Source organism: Physcomitrium patens, chromosome 26 (genome assembly GCF_059467195.1).
Source record: "Physcomitrium patens ecotype Gransden chromosome 26, ASM5946719v1, whole genome shotgun sequence".
Taxonomy (NCBI): Eukaryota; Viridiplantae; Streptophyta; class Bryopsida; order Funariales; family Funariaceae; genus Physcomitrium; species Physcomitrium patens.
The window spans coordinates 6,162,126-6,182,359 of NC_143435.1; the positions used below are offsets into that span (position 1 = coordinate 6,162,126).

General features: G+C 48.4%; 2 protein-coding genes across 3 annotated transcripts; both read right to left on the minus strand.

Annotated features, from left to right (window-relative positions):
* Positions 1 to 247: 247 nt before the first annotated feature.
* On the minus strand, positions 248 to 1,415 carry LOC141044973 (uncharacterized). Its single transcript, XM_073531542.2, has 2 exons — positions 1,275 to 1,415; positions 248 to 1,007 (listed from the first exon to the last, which is right to left on the minus strand). Exons 1-2 carry the CDS (start codon positions 1,378 to 1,380, stop codon positions 718 to 720), a joined length of 396 nt encoding a protein of 131 aa, XP_073387643.1. The 5' UTR covers positions 1,381 to 1,415; the 3' UTR covers positions 248 to 717.
* Positions 1,278 to 14,925, minus strand: LOC112277903 (nuclear pore complex protein NUP96). 2 transcript variants are annotated; one of them, XM_090248104.1, is made up of 25 exons: positions 14,787 to 14,925; positions 14,046 to 14,101; positions 12,971 to 13,219; positions 11,981 to 12,337; positions 11,537 to 11,785; positions 10,564 to 11,306; positions 9,934 to 10,024; positions 9,496 to 9,562; positions 9,107 to 9,245; positions 8,793 to 8,912; positions 8,275 to 8,455; positions 8,019 to 8,081; positions 7,693 to 7,866; positions 7,388 to 7,566; positions 6,818 to 7,220; positions 6,355 to 6,606; positions 5,748 to 6,063; positions 5,058 to 5,430; positions 4,201 to 4,822; positions 3,515 to 4,017; positions 3,188 to 3,301; positions 2,759 to 2,882; positions 2,375 to 2,523; positions 2,167 to 2,264; positions 1,278 to 1,968 (listed from the first exon to the last, which is right to left on the minus strand). In XM_090248104.1, exons 2-25 carry the CDS (start codon positions 14,062 to 14,064, stop codon positions 1,767 to 1,769), a joined length of 5,787 nt encoding a protein of 1,928 aa, XP_090104230.1. In that variant the 5' UTR covers positions 14,065 to 14,101; positions 14,787 to 14,925; the 3' UTR covers positions 1,278 to 1,766. The 2 variants fall into 2 exon arrangements, with proteins under 2 accessions (XP_090104230.1, XP_090104231.1); XM_090248105.1 differs by lacking the exon at positions 14,787 to 14,925 and adding an exon at positions 14,498 to 14,611.
* Positions 14,926 to 20,234: the final 5,309 nt, after the last annotated feature.

The window sequence follows — 20,234 nt, forward strand, 5'->3', positions numbered from 1 at the left end:
ATGTCTTTAACAATAAGTTTCTTTTTGTAATAGTAGCATATTTAAATATGAAAATCAAACTTCCACATATATCAACAAAATTAATGTTTTTTAACATAATAAATTTATAAAAACAAAAACAAAATAAAATAATAAAATAAACTCACTCCATCAACATCCATTACACACACTTACCATCCACACTACACACTCTCCTTCAACCATGTCGCTTCCAGCACCAAATCACCTTCATCCATTCACAATTAAGTGCTTCAACCAAATTATTACGTTCAATGTTATTATTATTGTTCTTATCATCAAATTTTCTTCTAGAATAACTATGTTCTTAAAAAGGGTATCTACTCATGTAGACCGTAGCTGGCAATGGTAGAACAATTACACTCAGACGAGTGAGAGACCCACTATGATGTGAGAGCATAGCATCCAGGGCAATATTCTGCATTGTGATGACAAACGCAAGCACAAAGACGGCGGTTGACGAAGGCTACTACGACAACGAACGTGGCGGATGCAACAGCACGAAAAACTGGATCTGCGACACTAACTTCTAGAGCCTGCATCATCTAGAGCTCTTCGGGAGTCGCTGCAAGTGCCGGTCGTTTCCATGCAGCACAACGGCTGGAGCGGATCCATTTGCTCCAACCAGCTCCTTCTTCCCCTTCCTACCGAGTCTTCACCGACGAAATCCAACCGCCCAGGGGTCGACGACGGCACCGCTCACTTCAACCGCTGACCACCCGCTACTGATACTTGCCTTGCTGTAATCAGGTGATTTCTCAACAACCAAATCTCACAAATGTCCGCACGTTCGCTGGTTCGCAAGCGCACCTGCCAGACACAACGCATCGTCTGCCGACGGTGCGGGGGGTCCGACATCTCCGTGCAACACAAAAACCGACTGCTCCCCTCAACGCTCGACGCCGTGACCGACTTCCGTTTCACAGAGAGCACTGTACCGGTGCTGCGTGCACATCTACCGATTCCATGCACCTCCCACATCATGTGCCCTGCTCCACAGTCAATCTTGGTGAGTCCAATCTGACAACTCCACATTACGTAATCCTCGCACCTCCCATTGATGCCCACTTGCCCACCACTTCCGAAACAAGCTTGGGATTTCAAAACATCACGCATACTATGCAGCAGCACGTACCCACACATTACACCACACCATATATACCCGGTTGCGCACACCCAGGGGACTGGAACTCATGCACGTATAGACAAAACGCAAGCTGTGCACAATATCATCGACAGGCGCCAGGAGACATCACCAGTGGTTTCAAGGCTGCCCTCTGAGTAGGCTTTTGGAATTAATCTACCTCCACAGAGCCGGTGGTTCCCCCACGCACCTCTCAAACCAACTAAAAAACACTCCATTCAACACCTCCCCTTCTGTTCCCCTCTCTCCATAACTCCATATTAGAGGACACCTGCCTCACCCAACATACTCGCTGTGAAAGCTCTCGAAAACTTTCTACTACATCACCGCTACCTGCAAACCTTCCTGCTACAATATTCCTACAACTACATTCTCACATTTCCCTCCAGCTAACCTCTCAGCTCACCGTGCTGGTACTCAAAAATCCTCCATACCATGCACGATTCACCGATGCGCACTCCTTGCATCTCCTACCGCGCCACGCACTCAAGGGTAACTCAACTAATTGATGTACACCGTGCCGAGATGCGATGCCCTCGTTGCACAGGGCCCTCACAACTCCCCTACCCGAACAGCGACACGCACTCATCCACATCGTGGGGCCTCACACCAGAATTTCCTCGGAAACCAATTTCGCGAACGCTGCCACAGCTCCTTGCAGACGACACATGCGCACGTCCTCGGGCATGGGAGCATCCAGAACAATGTCAAACATCTTCATCTCCGCGCTCACGTCCAACGCCTGTGCTTTTGTTTCCTCCAACAACAACAACGAAATCTCGTCCGCCATCTTTGAATAAGCCGCCCTGCGTTCAAACACCCTCACTCTTGTTACCACACCCCCTACCCCACAATCCACATCCCGCCCCCTCTCTACACGCCTCCCAGTTCTGCGGTATCCACACAACCTAACGCACTACAACATGTCGTATCAAACCACCCACGACTCGCAAATGAAGCGCCACCCATGTCGCCACTACAGTCGTATGCAGTGCAGCTCTTACCTGGCCTCGATCGAACTCTTCGACTTCCACATTGCTTGCGACTCCTTCAGCCGCTCGAAGAACGCCCCACAAGCTGAGCTCCTCTCTTCCAAACTCTCCTGCATTACACCCCACCCGAACGCCCCGGTTAGGCAACCCCCGCGTGTTCCACTCTGCACTCGAACGGCAAAATCAACTCCCTTCGCGCGACTTGACCGACATCACATACCAGCCCCTCCACTACATTCGACGTGTCTTTGAAGCTGGATTTCAGCGTCAAGAACTCGATGTATATGCCTGCTCCTAGATCCCAGTCCTCCACCTCCGTCAGATGCCCTTCCAACTGGCTCGCAAACTGCCATATCTCAGCATACTCCGCTGCGACATCCATCAACCCACGCTCTTGTCAGATTACATTCAACCTCAAACACGTTCCCACCACAAGTCGCAAATCACTGACCAGGACTCGCACAGCACCCTGACACACGGCAGGTTCCTCTCCTTATTCCGCATTGATGTAACATCACTCACAATCCGTGCCCTCCTGCAAAAATAACTCCGCACACAGGATAAAAAGATCCAATCACGGTCAAGCTTTGGCACGACTACATACAATTCAGAAGTAGCGACGCCGCGACGGTTGCCACGAATAGCGAGTGCGCGTTCCGCCACTGGCAGCTCTTGATCAGATGCTCCAGTTCCTTCCTGTCGTTGCGACAATAACGCCAGTACAATGCCTGCCAAAACGCGGTGCAACCGTGACACCGTCAATCGCTTCCCAAGCCCCACTGAACCACGCACCGTACGACTACCATCACACCAAACACCACAACGACCATCCAACTTCATCCTCAACCTGTGTGTCGCATGACAAGTGAGCCTGTGGTTGCCTACGCTACCCTCGAATGCCCCTCAAACCGAACAACAGTTCTTGAGATAATCGGCACAAACAAAAACATAAAACCACCAGGGGATGCACACGCCCGTACACTGCGAGATGCCCTCATCAGATGCATCACCATCACCAGGTCAGCAAACCTACCAAGGCCTCATGTAGCCACTCCGTAGGAACCCCCAGGTCCTCTTCCAGAAACTGCTGTTGTGTCTCTGAAGAGCTCCACGTTTCACAGTACTGATTCAAAATCTCTTTCACAACCTTCACACACACACACCGATTGCATTCCTCTCAGTGCCACCCATAAAAAGGTCCGTCAGCCACCTACGTCAACATTCACCATCCCCTGTACACGCAAACCTGCATTCCCTTTGCCAGCATCAAATCTGTTGTCGCTCTTGCTCCATTAAACCTCCAGCACGCCTAAACGTTCAAAACACTACTAGACCTCGCCCACCCCATTCCGTGCCGTACCTTCTCGTGCAATCCTGGGTGTTGTTCAGATTTCGGCATATGAAGAACGACGTACACAGCCCAGTGGCACAGACCCACCGACAGCAGCTGACTCGCGAAGTTCATGTGCACGTCGTGTAGCTGCTCGCCTTCCAACATGCGGATGGCATGAAGAATCCCTTGTTGATGCCATGCCAGCCTATGGTCCAGTCTGTCAAAGGTCGATGCAGACGCAGACAACATTTTCCTCATACCGACCTCTCCTTTCGCCTTCTTTGCATGCAAAAGCATCAAATAGTACGCCGTGTCGTAACCACGGGCCTCCAGTTGGGTGTCGTACACCGACACTCTTTCCTCCACGTACTTTGGCTCTGGGTTTGGGGCGTGATGCTTCTCCAGCAGTTCCTCGAACGTCTCAATCACGCACGGCAGATCTGTGTCGGGGCTCAATTGATACCACATCACGAGACCCATAAACCGCTTCCAATCCACGTTGGCCCCGCCAAGAGCCCCCTTCAAGTCACCTGCAAACCACACAACAGCGTCAGAGTCTTCCAACATCCATACTGCTACGTAACTCAATGCACGAAGGCGTACGCGTCCTCAATTCTGAAAACCTCAGCTTCGCACGCGATTTCGCGGCAAACCCATCCCCGACGCCGTCTCGCTACCATGGGACCCGCTTTCATCCATCACGTACAACTCACCTGCAAGGAGTTGAAAGATCGACATTCGATCCGTCTCGATGAGCGACTCGTCCAGACCCTCTGCACCCCAAACCTCCAGTTGCGCTGCAACATCACCTCGCATCCCAACTGGACCACCAGCCTGGCATAGCAGCGTGGACAGCCGAACGTCACCATGTTCTAGAGCCCTCTCAACAGCATCCTCCAATTGTCGCCCTGTCAGGAGGATGAATATCTCCTTCAAATACTTATTTCCTTCCAGATGCTCCAAGTCTCGTTGCACCAGGTGACCTACGCTCTCCTGCAGCCAGCAGCTGAACCCAGCCCGGCGCATTAGCACTTCAGCAGACACATCTGCCGCCTGCATTGAACTCTTTTCAACATCTGCATCCTCCCCATTCTCGTCCACATCCTCTGCTTCCGCCGGACTTGCCGTCTCCGAGAAAAGAACGTTGATCAACTGCCACACCATCCGCTGATGTCTCAGAACAACCAGGTCTGCCTCTCCAACTCCCACCACCTCGTGCTGTTTCTGCACCAGGTCTTCGTACTCACCGCATACACCGGGCAAATCAGTCCTGCTGCACACTAAGGTTCGCAGCCGGAGACACCTCGCGGCGGAATCTGAGGCATTGTCCACCACCTGAACCCACACAGTTCACAACTCCCGTCACCCGACGGCACACAGCAAAAACCCCACAATGCCCATTCCTTAGGACGATGAACCCTGGATCTAAAAGCTGGGCGTCCGATGCGTACACACAAATAACACCGTTTCAGGATATATCACATTGTGCCCGACACCAACGCAACATTTCCAGACCCTGCCTTCGTGCGACCCTCCGACCAATTTGGATACACACGATGCACAACATTACCCGGCTCATGGACATGTGAAGCGACAACGGTGACACGAACTGCATTTCCACCAGCTCGTCTTTCACAACTCCTCCGTCATCCCGCACTGTCCGATCCAGCGCCACTCTTTCCACCTGAATGCATGAAGACAACCCATTCTTCGTTCCCCCTGGCCCAACCGGCGTCGAACTGTGATAGAACACTCCATTCGGACCCCATCCTACACGGAACGAGCAACCCAAGAACAGCGCAGCGTCTGCAATGTGGTCCGACCTCCCGAAAGCCATTGCACCGGACTTCTCCGTCGGATCCAGCAAAAAGCCGCTGCCACGTGATCTTTTCATGCCTGACCGCTCGCGTTCTCCACTCATTGTCAACGCCAACAGTGGGGACCTGTGCCAGTAAGGACGTCAACAGTCAGGCCGACGACTACAGCACTTCCTCGCCATACAGGCACATGGTCCACAACACCCTTTCACCTCACTGTAATCAACCGCTGATGCAGTGATTGCCCCCCACGCAGTGACGCACTTCAATACTCAACAACGGATCCGAACTAGTCGACAAACCCAACTGACTAACGAATGCAACCAGCCCCCTACTTCCCTCCCTACTCCTATCCCCAAGCCGCTGTGCTCAAAAGGCCAGCATATCAACCCCCCTGCCGTCGACCCGCCTACACTAACCCCAAACACGTCAGAAATGCTAACCTGGAAGGAGATTCATCCATGATCGCCGTCTGACGGCCCGACATCCCCTCCTCCAGAGCAGAATAAGCAGGTGATCGTTTCCAAGACGTAAGAGGAGAAACTCGCATCTGCTTCGCAGGGGTTCCCTTCCAAGGAGATGACCGTTGCGGCCAAGCTGGACGCCCGTCCACATCTTCACCAACGCCAACTTTCTGAGGTGTTTTGAACGACTGACTACCATGCACGCCCGAGCTCATACCGGCGGGAGATGGCGCTGGAGGACGTGACTGCCAGCGCCCGTAAGCCCCGGGTGGTGCGATATCTTCCGCCTCCTCACCTGACATTCCAAAAACTATACACTTCACTACCAAAGCGGACAACCAAAACCATTCACCCCCGCCACAACTCCCCAGCAAACTCGTTCAAAGGGCTCAGACCCGCAACCGCTAGCGAAACATAACATAAACAAACAAATAAATAAATAAAACCTCCAGGCATTACACCCCACGCACACACAAGCCTGACAGAGAACCCAACTCAACATGTCACCATCACAAACCGAACAACAAAACACAGCGCCATCCCTGAAACTTCTACACAAATCTCCAATCCATAAACTGGAAACCACCTTCGGCAAAGAAAAGGGCTCGCATTTGTTGCATTTTCACGGGATCAAGGTGAAGGTGTGCGGGCAGGGAGTGCGGAAGTGCTGCCTGTGGAGCCGTGAAATAGGACGCATCAATCAGGTCGTCCCCGACCTCATCCTCCATGCCCACTCCAGGTTCCGGAATCGCATCAAAATTCTTCATAGGAGATTCAAACATGGAATCATCCGCATCGTGCATCACACCTTGCTCAACACCCTCCATGTCGTACGTTCCTGACCCACCACCGCCCAACATGCCTCACACACGTCAGCTACACCAGTATCTCAACACCCCAACCAAACCAACCATTTCCCGCATCCACGCTAAATCCCAACACCCTGCATCCAACCCCGTCCACGACTCTTGGCTCCACGCTGCGAGTACCAAGCCAAGACCTCGCTTTCACAAAACAACCGAAAAGAGAAAATGCCGCCCTGCCCCTACCTGCAACCACAATGGCGCCCTCTCCTGGCCCTTCGGCCCCATCCTCCTCGTCCGACTCAAAGTCCAGTCCATATCGACTGAAATGCTTCACTCGAAACCTCCACTCTCCCTTCGCCCCATCGTACCCTAAGAACTCTGCCCCCTGCTCCTCTGTCTTCTTCCTCAACCGCTTCTGAAACTTCTCCACCTCCACTCCCTCGACGTAATGCTGCCCCGTCTTCTTGTCTATGCATTTCACGTTCAGCAACGTCACCTCCGCTGCCTTGTTCAAGCCTTGCCCTACCGGCGGCTTCTTCGTCTCGTCCATGTACACCAGCACCTCGCACTTGTTGAACTGCACTATGTTCTCCAGATCCAGGCGTCGCACATCCGTCTCGCCCAAAAACTTTATCTCCCCGTAACCCTGCATGCCAGATCACGTCAAACCGCATCTTCCACTTGCTCCAGCCCAACCCCTCACTCCACACCAACTCGCCTCCTCACACGCACCCCTCACCCACCTTCACCCAGGCATAACATCTCACGCATACTTCACACTCTCTCCACCAACTCAACGCATGCTGTCTTTACCTTACGCCCAACAACGAAGTCCTTCACTCTGCGACAATACCCAATATCCGCACGCTCCAGCGCCGCCAGCTCCTGCACCTTTGGATCCGTGAAATAGTCCGAGTGCCGTAACTTCGGCATCAAAGCTTCTATGTCCGCACCGTGCTCGTACGCGATTGCAGCTTCACCGGCACGATGACCTGCACCAATGTATCACCATCCACTCATCACCCAAACTTCCACTCCTCCCACTCCACGAATCCACACCAACATACACCGATCACCTTCACAATCCATTCCAACTCCAGACGCCACCATCCGCTTACCAGTGATCGAAATGTAGCCATTTCCTCTGTGACTGTGCTCCTCCCGCAACCCGTTGCTTTTCGACACCTGTTTCGAGGCCCCTCTCTCACTGGCCTTCGCCTGAGATGCTGCTGGAGTTCCCACGAATCCATTCCCATTCACGCCGTCTGGGCTTCTCCAGTTATTGTGTGGACCTGGAAACGGTAGATTCAGTACGCCACACAGTGCATCTACCACCTCAGCAAATAACAAACCCGGGAAAAACGTGCTCGCCCCTTCTAACCGGACCCGCAACACGGCATTGCACTACAGGAAAGCCCCACAAAAACACGCCACTGCGGCTTACTTTCAGGAAACGAAAACGGAACAGGATCGCCACCCACTTCGTTCCTCATTTCATCCTGGGAGCCTGCCAACCCGACAACAAAACGGCCTCCATAAGTGACTCACTTTCCACTCTCCTTTACCACACCTAAGCTTATGCCTATGCCTCTGCCTGTGCCTATGCAAATTCCAAACATCACCCGAAGCACTGTCGAGTTCCCAACCAGCCAAAGCCTCCCCGCGGTTCACTGCAGAATCCACTATGGTCAGAGCCGTACCATCCTTCTGCACGGGTGTGGCTATCTCTCCAACATCCACTGCGTCCTTCGCCGCAGATGGAATCGCAGGAGACGATTCCGGCTGTCGAATGAACAGAGAACGCGGATTCTCTCGAGGAACAAACATCACATCTGCTTTCGGGGTTGAGGGGGCTTCGTCACCATCACTGAAGAACGACACCTGCAAATGCCATACGACCACCACCTCGCCCCAACATCAGAGACCCGACTTCGCACGCAACAAACCTCCCATTTCACTTGCAAACGGAGAATCAAACGACGTCGTACGTAACACATAAGTGACCAACTTGTCGACACATGGGAGTCACCTTTCGCAATCACCTACACACCGTGTATCATCTTACATCCAAACCTTGCTAGGGTCCCATCTACATACCACCTAAAACGACTCACGCACTCTGCCTCATCACTCCACACTTGCATCCCACATCCATGACAAACCTTTCAATACCCACGCAAGCTCCTCGTTCATGGTAATCAACTCCGCATCGTCTTACCTTTGGGCTATCCTTCTTAGGATGGTAGCGTCGTGCGTGCATGCGCACCTTTGACCGCTGCGTGATATGCCGGGGAGTCAACAATGTGTTCACACGCACTTGAGTCGGTTTCTCGGCTACCTGCGCGCACACAATACCCTCCGTCTCACCAAAACCTCCCACCGCGCAATACTCACCACAGCACTGCACACTCACTCATTCCAATTCTTCCCCCCAAAACATGATTCAAAAGCCTCTTTTCCTCCCCCCATCGTTCTCTTTTCCAATCACAAAAACCACTGCTTGTGCACCAAAATCTGAAAGTCCCAACGTACCGGCATACTCGATATCCCATACTGGACAGACGGACCAGAACCGGCGCTTCGGCCGATTGTTATCTGGGGCATGGCAGGTAGTGTCCCAAAGGGATTGGTTACCGGGCTAGCTGTGGCCGAGATAACGTTTTGAGTAGCTCTGCAACACACGGCGTCTAAAAACGTCAGCCTCCCAACCACCAAAAAAACAAAGCCCATTCCCGTGCCTGCTCCGGAATCCAACATTCGTTTCTACACCTCCGCAGCTGGGTGCGGGCGTCACACGAACCAGGCACCAAGACAGGACTTCCACACACTTTGAATCGCGACCACAACATCAGCTGCAATTGAACCCTTCGACCAACTCAACCAAGCATCAAACCAACCAAACAAACATATATATCACGTACTGCTGTTGCCCGAATGTATTCTGCTGACCAAATGCGGGCGGGGTACCGCCAAAGGTGTTGGTCGCCCCTGCACCCAAACAGGCATCACACACCACAGATCATCGTGTGAACCATCTTGAACCAACTCATGCAGAAAAGTGCCCCCTGCCCACAACAACAGTAACTGCCCCCTGCCCGAAACTCAAACACGTAAACACATCGCAAAACGAGTAGACATCAGCACGCTCGCCCGACGTCGCTGCGCCAAAGTCCCAAGGTACGGTTCAACCAAACCACGCCGCAAAGAACTGAACATTCAACAGTTTGCTGACTCTGCTTGGCAGTTTATTAAGTGGCCCTGGGAGTTGCAGAACAAAAACCGCTCCAAGATTGTACGCAAACCTTCATGGCATCCCAAACATGCTCCATGCACAAGTCCTGAACTTATGCGACTCTTACCTTGCTGCGGGGTTTGCAAGCTTGGGAAGCTAAATGTACTAGGAGTTTGTCCGGTAGAAGCTGCACCAAACCCACTGAACAAAGACGATGACTGCAATCCAACCAAGCCACAAATGCCTTAGACGACACCATCATCACTGTGTTTGCAAAATTCATGTGCGAAATAGAATGGAGCCCACACCTCCACGGCATAGGTGACTCCAGCTATGAAAAAACACGACGATGACCACTCCACCGCATACTCGCACAGCCAAGCAACCGCTAGCACGATAGGACGTACTCACAACACACAATCAACTACTCATGGCTTCAATCAAGAGTGCCCCATCACAACACTAAGCTCTGCACAAACTCCCAACACACTCCCAACAACCGGCTGCTGCTCAATACGGTACCGAGACCAAATTAACGGCAGCACCAGCTTAGGGCATCCCGCATTCCCACGCCAACACCACCAAAAACCACACACACACACACAAATATCCATACCCACCAAACATGCCAAACACCAACACTGCACTGCCCACTTCCGTACCCACCCTCCATAACCTAAACGTGTAACATGACAAACCTCGCCACCGTGATAACAAACTCACAACTTTCACCAAACGAGGCATCACGAAAACACACCGAGGACTGTGTCAACCCCGCCGCCTTTGTTTGACCAAACAAGGAACCTGGGCTGCTTGTGTTGTTGCCAAACAAGTTGGACCCGAATGCTGCCTGACTTTGCCCAAACGCCGGAGCAGAACTTGCCCCAAACGGCTGAGCCGCAGGAGTGGATGCTCCAAACAACCCTCCGCTGCTCGCTGGCTGACTGCTCCCAAACAACCCGCCCCCTCCGAATGCGGACGATGTCTGCGCACCGAACGCCGGGCTGGACGCCGCTCCAAATGCAGGTGAAGATGCCCCAAATGCGGGACTGCTCTGCCCGAACAATGAAGATGATGATGATGCTCCGAAGGTTGTGCTCCCGAACGCAGGTGCCGATGTCTGCCCAAACGGAGATGGCGACGACCCAAATGCTGGGGTCGAGCTCGCCTGCCCGAATGCTGGCGTCGACGCCGCTCCAAAAGCAGGCGTGCTCGAACCGAACGTGCTTGTGCCGAATGCTGGCGCTGAAGTCTGCCCAAATGCAGGCGTTGAAGCTTGCCCAAACGCAGGAGTGGGGGTGCTGGGACTTCCAAACGCCGGTTTCGCGCCAAACGGATTCGCCGTGGAAGTTGATGCGAACGGATTAGGGGTGGCGGCAGCCCCGAAGGTCGTCGGCGTCGCCGCAGCCCCAAACGGGCTAGATGCCGCTGGAGTCTGCAGTGCTGGTTGACCAAAGATGCCTCCAGCAGCAGGCTGGGGGCTAGCTGGGTTCGGCCCGCCTATCAAACCAACACAACAACGCCCACCCATCAATCCCGGGGCCACCCCGCCACACCAACCAACAAATCAACAAACCAGTACACATACAGATCGTCTGCCTACAACCGTACCCGACTCCCCCACCTCAAACGCGTTCAGAAGACACCCACATCCCTCACCTTCGTTACGGTTCTCAATACGCCTCCACAACAAAGACAAGGCCCAAACTCAAACACGATCCACCACTCACCTTTATCGCCTGCTTGATAATCCTCCCACCTCAATTCCTCTAGCTGCTTCTCTTTGTAAGCCGGCATAGCAGATATACACAAAAACTTCCCGGCATTCGCCCCAACCCCGGAGTCCGCATCAGGGGTCACAGCGTACGCTGCCACTCTGCTTCCCACACGCTGCTGTTGCTGCTGCTGCTGCTGCTGCTGCCCACCTCCAAAACTCGATGCCCCGAAGCTGCTTCCAAATGCACTCCCAGAGGAAGCCCCTGCTCTTCACCAAAAACAACGTCATCTTATTGCTCCAACTCCACAACCAGACACTGTCGTCACCTTCCCTCATATACAACTACCTCAAAAAAAACCTATTCCAGTCCACGTCACATCCGCTCACAACGACTCACACACGCCCACTGCAACTGCACTCATCACTGCATTCCCCACAACACCACTTCATTGCGCACCGAATGGTGATGCCGTCGCTGTGCTCCCGAAGGCAGGCGTCGTGCTCGCCCCAAACGCAGGCGCACTCTGCCCGAACACCGAACTGCTTCCGAAAGCAGGAGTCGATGCCGCACCAAAAGCTGGAGTTGTCGTCGCCGCCCCAAATGCTGGACTCGACGCCCCGAACAGTGGGGTGGTCGTGCTTCCAAACGCAGGGGCCGACTGCGCACCGAAAGCTGGCGCTGTGGATCCAAACGGTTGGCTCCCGAACGCTGCCTGCGACTGTCCAAAAGACGGGGACCCGAACGGATTCTGCTGAGGTTGAGTGGAACCGAATCCGCCAAACGGTGAGGCAGGCTTTTGTTGACCAAACGCCCCTGCACACCCAAACCAGACGTTACTCACGCCTCAGCAGGACGACACTCCTATTCCTAGCACCCCGGCCCATGACATACAAGCCACCACCCTGTCAACCTGTTCATGCCATGTTAATGCCATGGAATACCACAATCCTCGTGTCAAGATCACAAATGCGCCCTTCTCAAACGCACACCAAGCAGTCATCCGAAACCCAACGTCTCACAATTCCAATATGCGCGCCGATAACAACTGCAGTAGTAGAAAGCACCCGAACAGAATATTACACTCCCCTACACAAAACTCTTCCGGCTCCTGAGCCCGTCTACATCGCCATCGATCAATCACGGCCCTCACCACCCCCAACTGATGTTGTGAGCTGGTCGAGCTACTGAATCACAAACCCCTCGTCGGTGTGCGTGTCCTGGGTTCTAAAGGCAAATGTTGGAAACTCATTCATACTCGCAAAAGCACCCCACCTCCTCACACGCGCCCAAGTCAACTTCGTCGTGCCACACCCACCCTGAGGGCTGGCAGCACGGCTGCCCCAACGCCCCTCACCACTCAGGATCGTCAATATCATCCACCACGCCAACGTCTCCTCAACACGCAAAGGCAAATACAACAGCCTCACGATGCCACCAACTACTCACCGAATGCAGGAGTTGTTGACGCAGCCCCAAACGCCGGTGTCGCAGTCGCTCCAAAAACGCCCGTCGACGTGCCGCTCCCGAACAGAGAGCTCCCTGTCTGCGCTCCGAAACCCGGGCTCGTGCTGCCGAATGGCTTGGCACCGAACGGATTGCTTGCTTGGGCAGTGCTTCCAAATGGGTTCGGAGTCGCACCGAACGGGTTGGAAGCGGCCGGTGCACCAAAAGGACTCGGACTTGATGCCCCGAAGGCTGAGCACACACCAGTGATTCAAACCAACTGTCAGATCCAACCTTTCTCAATACCGAACCGAAACTCCTCCACATACACCACTCCACGTTCACATCGATCACTACGGACACTCTGCAATTACGACCACCAAGCGCAAACCATGGCTAGGCTTCAAAAATGCCTACACCGCCGCTCAAGTCTACAACGTGACGCTGCTTTTGGAAAATTCGACCCCACCCTTTTCGTACAACAATAAACATCCATGGTCACAAACAACTAGACAACCAACTGCGTCGTAAACACCAGATATCGCCTTCTCCTCCACATCGGGCAACCGGCTTCCGTCACCGGATCCTCATCTCTACAATGCAACAGTCCTCATCTCTCTCAAGGGCAAGATGCTTATAACGGAGAACCGTTCCACCTAAGCCCTCTCGCATACAATGCCGACCTCACTCCCATGCGCCCACATTCTGCAAGATACGACTCTCTCTCTCGATTTCTCGCAGCCACCTCGTGAGGTGATCAGAAAATCCAAAAAACGTAACAATTGCGAACTTGTGACAACGGCACTCGACCACTAGAACTCTCTCCTATGAATTCACACCGGCCTTCTCAGCCGTTCGATGCCTGTGCCCTAGAAGACGCCCACGGCGCTACTCCAATAGCAACTACCAAGACCATATTGCATGCCATCGTTTCGATATAGGAAGTGCTCAATTCCAGCCACGCGACTGCTCCCGACGGCTCCGTATCCGTCACCCTCACCATCGCTCGCAGCTGCATTACACGACTGTTACCCCACTGCGGGACCAACTCTACCATTGACACGTTCAGAGAACTTACGGCTGCTGGATCCGAACATCGCAGATCCCCAATTACCCCGCTTTATTCAAAAAATCCTGTCGTCACAAAACAAGCAACCCGTGCATTAGCCCGGACCCTCCAAGAGCTTGCGCGCATGAGATTCTGGCACCCCTAGATTCAAATTCAAAAACCGCGAATGAAGGAAGCGGCGAAACCCGATCCATCCCCGCTTTCCAAGACCACGGGCGCCTCTCACATTGAAGCATCGCCCACATCGCAAGAGCACACAATGGAACCGCCGCATTACCAGGACTTCAATCCACCAACGAAACAAAAACCTACAGCCCAATCCTGAAATTTAGAAACGCCCCCCTACGACCGGGACACGCCGAAAACAAACTAACAGCGCCCATCGTCTACCACAGCGCTGCCAATTTTGGCCTCTTCCACACCTCCCCAATCCTGAAACACCATATTTAGGGTTTGCGCACCGATTCTCGCCTCCTGATGCGCCCCAAGCACCCCACTGATCATCTCGGCGCTTCGCAAACCACACCGCAACGCAACGCAAACTCTCCGTGCAATCGCTCACTCACTATCGAAACTACCATCCGACCTACTCTCAGCTCATGAACTCCAACCACAGCCCCTGCAAAAGTCGCAGCCTCTTCTCCCAGACGCGAACGTGATCCACAATGCTACTTCGTACTCCCCTCCCACACTCACCACGCACGCAGAAAACACACACCCCTCCCCTCGCTCACACAGCAGGCATCTCACCTGATCGCCTGAGGGGAAAGAAGCAGCTTCACAGAGGCCGACAGCCACGCATTGCAGCACGGGATAGGTCAGAAAGGTGAAGATGGCGGAATCACAACGAAACAGAGGACGCAGTCCACCAGCATTGGCATCCATGAATCAGGAAAGCGAGAGGAGCAACATGATGGACCAGCTTCAAGTGCGTGGACACCATTTAGGGTTGAGACTGTCCCGGGAGAGAGAGGAGAAGAAGAGAGGGCATGCTGGCATGTGTGAGAGAGATACAGTGCATTGCTTGGCATTCAAAGGTGGCGGAGCTCCTCCTCCACCTTCTCCTCTTCCTCTCCTTCGCCTTCGTCATCCTCGTCCCCGTTCCGAGCTCTGAATTGTCGTTGCTGTTTGGTGTCGCCAAACCCATTGTAACTTTGCCGTTTGTCTCTTTCCCGTGGCCGCTCCTTTAACTCCTACCACAGCATGCATCGGTTGAAGCAGCTACAAACAGAGTTTCCAGCTCCACCTGTTCCTCTGGCCAATTCAACACCTACAAACAAAACATGGTGTAAGCAGAGCTTCTAATTGTTTAGTACCATTCTATTTTTAAAAAAAATCTATTATTAAAGTAGGTATTTCAAATTACTTATATGTTATTCTTACTATATTTTTATGCCCCAAATACTAGTTTTATGTAAGCCTCATTGTTCAATTCAATTTGATGCATCCGTGGTTTCAAATTTTTAATAACACAATTTTTATAACATTTGTCAAATGTGCAATATTTTTCTTGGATTCAATGTAACAAATTAATTTAATTATTTTTTTATGGGAACTTATGGCAAAATTTTATTTGGTTTTTTAGAACTTTTATTTTAATTCATTTTGGAGTCACCAACAAAATTTGTTTAAAATTATATACCATAACAAATATGGTCCATCCAAATGGGCATCACAATTGGTTAGATCACATAGTGTTTTCTCCACTGATTTTTTAGCAAATTTCCTAATTGTGAAATCTCTATCTTCCATGAGTAGCCTTGTGAATTTGATTGAAACAATCAAATTAGTCATTTTGTTTTAGATGCAACATGCAAAAGTAGAATCAAGCTCCAGTAGAATTGTAAAGTGCAAATGTGAGGTGTTTCCTTTTCTTGAAGAATAGTGGTACAATATCAATACTTGCAACAACATACTTTGTACAACCACAATATGCATTTGTGAGCATTAATTATTGGCACGAAAGACAATCAAGGAGTTCAAGACTTGTGCATGGAGCACCAAATTACGAATCTTTTGAAATTACACTACCACTTTGCATCCACCATAGTTATCTTAAACAACTTGCAGACTTGAACATTATGCCTAGGAATCTAAATTTCACTATTTCTTCCATTGCTTGGACTATCATATGATCTTTAACTTAGGCAATCATTAAGAAATCATTAATCACTTTTTGATACTATATGTGTGTCTGAAGATGTGCCTCTTGTCGAAAGACATGTTGGTGACTATCAATGGTACAAGCACTTCTATCCTGCAATGGAAGTCGACAACACATTAAAAAGTAATGATACACCTCTTATTACGTTCATGATTCTAGCTTTTAAAGATGACAATAAGAGGACACCTATAAAAGCACACTTTGACTTTAGCTCAGGTGTAATGAAGATAAGACATGTATCATCATATGTTGTATCTGTTGCTGAGCTTGTTAGCATGATTAGTACTACAATCTGTATTGATATACAACAAGGTGTTGAAGTCACAAACATAGAGTTATCTACTAACGTAATAGAAGAGAAGCCAGATCTAGAGCTACTATGTGATGTTGTAATGAACGAGCGTAGACTATGCGAGATCTTTTCATTAAGAGATAAAACTCTTCTGATATCCATGAAAGTCAAGTATTCTTTGTACGCTAGACTTGGAATAATAACATTCAGAAGGGGAGAAAGCAAGACTATCACAATATCAAATATTAAGAACGAGGAACATATAGATGACATTATAAACCAGATCCTATTCTTACTTAGTGTCTACAATGATATAAAAGATGAGTTTAACAAGTTATACAACTGCATAGTTGAAGAAGAGAAGGTATCTAAACATCGTACACGAACATTTGCTTGAAAAGAAGAAGTTCCAGAGTTGTTTGTATTTGGATATGCAAGAGAGTGCTCTATTAAACTAATAATAATTACAGAACTAGAAGAGGAGAAGTATAAGTCTGAAGGAAGACCAACTATGAGGTATCCCAAGGATGGTCTGTACTCAAGAATATATGCTTGTGAAATAGGACTATTTCCGGGACTTAGAAGAAATAGATTACCTAATAAAGATATGTTCGAGTATCTTCCTTGCTGTTACGCAACAGACCATCTTAAGAGATCACAATCTAACTATTACAAATACGTCCATGATGTATTTGATGAAAAGAGAAGTCATAAGAAGATAATGCGATTTAAGCCACTGTATCCTTTAGAGAATGACATAGTTGGTAAGGCTCCAAAGGAGCTTCAGGAGATGATGTGTTCAACAGATTTAAGAAGAGTAGGTGTTAGGAAAGATAAGTCTTCTATACTGTATTGTATGCCCTACTATATTCTAAGAGAGAGTCTAAGCTTTCCTCCCATATATGTCTTCAGGAGCTGTGGTACTTAACAGAAGAAGAAATACTTCTCAATGCTAGAAATAGAGATATATTTCTTGATCCAACACTCTATTGTAGAGCATTAGAGTATATCTTTTCAACAAATATATATGTTCTTGATGTCTTTGATGATACAAGCGTAACGATGTCTATACCACATACCAAAGGACCATATATTTGGGAACATGAGTATGATCAATCTATTATTGTTTTGTGCTATAGAAACGTTTCTCCATACCCTCAATGCGAACTAGTAACATGTCATTGGAATGATACGTTGAAGCAATTCAAAATGCAAATAACTATTTGTAAGGATGCACTAAAGTCCAAACGGTTCATAAAACAAAAAATAAACAAAGATAGAAAATGTATATCTGTATTAACTAAGAGCGGGTGGACTCGATGTCTTTGGAGACCATTGAGTGTAGAGAAAGTAGAAGCAGATGAGGTATCACAATCTACTCTAGTACATGCTCAAAGACTTAGAGCATACTTTGTACATGACTTATATCTTATGTGTAAGCGGTGGAACATAGTTAACATTAGAATTGTTAGAGATGATGTCTTCTTTGTTCCCAAGATAATGAGAGAGACGTTTTCTACAGCCACTAAGTTTGTGGAGTATTACTCATCTAGGTATCCTTTGTTGTTTAGTGGTGGTGTTCTCAGGGTTACTCGAGAGACATACAATAAGTTAAAGAGATGTTATGAACGTTCAACAATACTTCCTTTAGTGGTATCTTCGAATGAATTCACTAGAAGAAGGAACAACATGATTAGTATCATACATGCTACTTCCCATCCAAAAGGTAGTGACAAAGACATGATCAAATGGTACGAATTTAATGTTGAATGTATGATCAAAAGAGACATTAAAGTACCAAGCATCAACTATTATGAGGATATCAATAACACCATCTTCTTCGATACAGATTCGAAAGAGACAGCTGCCATCGTGGAAGAAGGTGCAGAGCAATGTCCTGAATGTAAAAGTAAGAAAACAATGTCCATTGATGTTCAGAAGAGATCAGCTGATGAAGGTATGACTACAATGTTTGAATGTTTAGTGGTACGGATTTAAAAGAGGTGATATAATAAGAATAGAAAGAGATTACTACAATGAAGTTTACTATAGAATAGTAATATAAAAAAGTAAAAAATATTGATGTAGAAAGGTACTTTTTACGCTGGTGTTATTTTCTTACGCTTATCAAGAGACATGGATTCTTATATGATAAAAGAGGTAACCTTAGTCTGGCGCATTAGCGATACAGATGGAAATACACTTTTTGATACTATATGTGTGTCTGAAGATGTGCCTCTTGTCGAAAGACATGTTGGTGACTATCAATGGTATAAGCACTTCTATCCTGCAATGGAAGTCGACAACACATTAAAAGGTAATGATACACTTCTTATTACGTTCATGATTCCAGCCCATAAAGACGACAATAACAAGACGCCTATAAAAGCACACTTTGACTTTAGCTCAGGTGTAATGAAGATAAGACATGTATCATCATATGCTGTATCTGTTGCTGAACTTGTTAGCATGATTAGTACTACAATCTGTATTGATATACAACAAGGTATTGAAGTCACAAACATAGAGTTATCTGTTGACATAACAGAAGAGAAGCGAGATCTGGAGCTACTATGTGATGTTGTAATGAACGAGCCTAGACTATGCGAGATCTTTTCATTAAGAGAAAAAACTCTTCCAATATCCATGAAAGTCAAGTACTCTTTGTACGCTAGACTTGGAATAATAACATTCAAAAGGGGAGAAAGCAAGACTATCACAATATCAAATATTAAGAACGAGGGACATATAGATGACATTATAAACCAGATCCTATTCTTACTTAGTGTCTACAATGATATAAAAGATGAGTTTAACAAGTGATACAACTTCATAGTTGAAGAAGAGAAGGTATCAACATGATTAGTATCATATTATACACATAGCAGTACAACGTGCAGCGAAAAGCAAAGATATAGAGATGTATGTATATGGTCTAGTCAAGTCTATAATATTCCCTATACAAATCTGTGGCATTAAAGGTATAAAACATGTAATTAATTTCTTAATGATTGCCTAAGTTAAAGATCATATGATAGTCCAAGCAATGGAAGAAATAGTGAAATTTAGATTCCTAGGCATAATGTTCAAGTCTGCAAGTTGTTTAAGATAACTATGGTGGATGCAAAGTGGTAGTGTAATTTCAAAAGATTCGTAATTTGGTGCTCCATGCACAAGTCTTGAACTCCTTGATTGTCTTTCGTGCCAATAATTAATGCTCACAAATGCATATTGTGGTTGTACAAAGTATGTTGTTGCAAGTATTGATATTGTACCACTATTCTTCAAGAAAAGGAAACACCTCACATTTGCACTTTACAATTCTACTGGAGCTTGATTCTACTTTTGCATGTTGCATCTAAAACAAAATGACTAATTTGATTGTTTCAATCAAATTCACAAGGCTACTCATGGAAGATAGAGATTTCACAATTAGGAAATTTGCTAAAAAATCAGTGGAGAAAACACTATGTGATCTAACCAATTGTGATGCCCATTTGGATGGACCATATTTGTTATGGTATATAATTTTAAACAAATTTTGTTGGTGACTCCAAAATGAATTAAAATAAAAGTTCTAAAAAACCAAATAAAATTTTGCCATAAGTTCCCATAAAAAAATAATTAAATTAATTTGTTACATTGAATCCAAGAAAAATATTGCACATTTGACAAATGTTATAAAAATTGTGTTATTAAAAATTTGAAACCACGGATGCATCAAATTGAATTGAACAATGAG

Coding starts and splice junctions, on each gene's coding strand:
- LOC141044973 (XM_073531542.2), bottom strand. CDS start 1,380: ATGGAGTGTTTTTTAGTTGGTTTGAGAGGTGCGTGGGGGAACCACCGG. Junction 1,008..1,274: donor GGGCAGCCTTGAAACCACTG/GTGATGTCTCCT, acceptor ACTGTGGAGCAG/GGCACATGATGTGGGAGGTG.
- LOC112277903 (XM_090248104.1), bottom strand. Junction 11,307..11,536: donor TTATCAAGCAGGCGATAAAG/GTGAGTGGTGGA, acceptor TTGGTTTGATAG/GCGGGCCGAACCCAGCTAGC. Junction 1,969..2,166: donor AAGAGTTCGATCGAGGCCAG/GTAAGAGCTGCA, acceptor GTTTGAACGCAG/GGCGGCTTATTCAAAGATGG.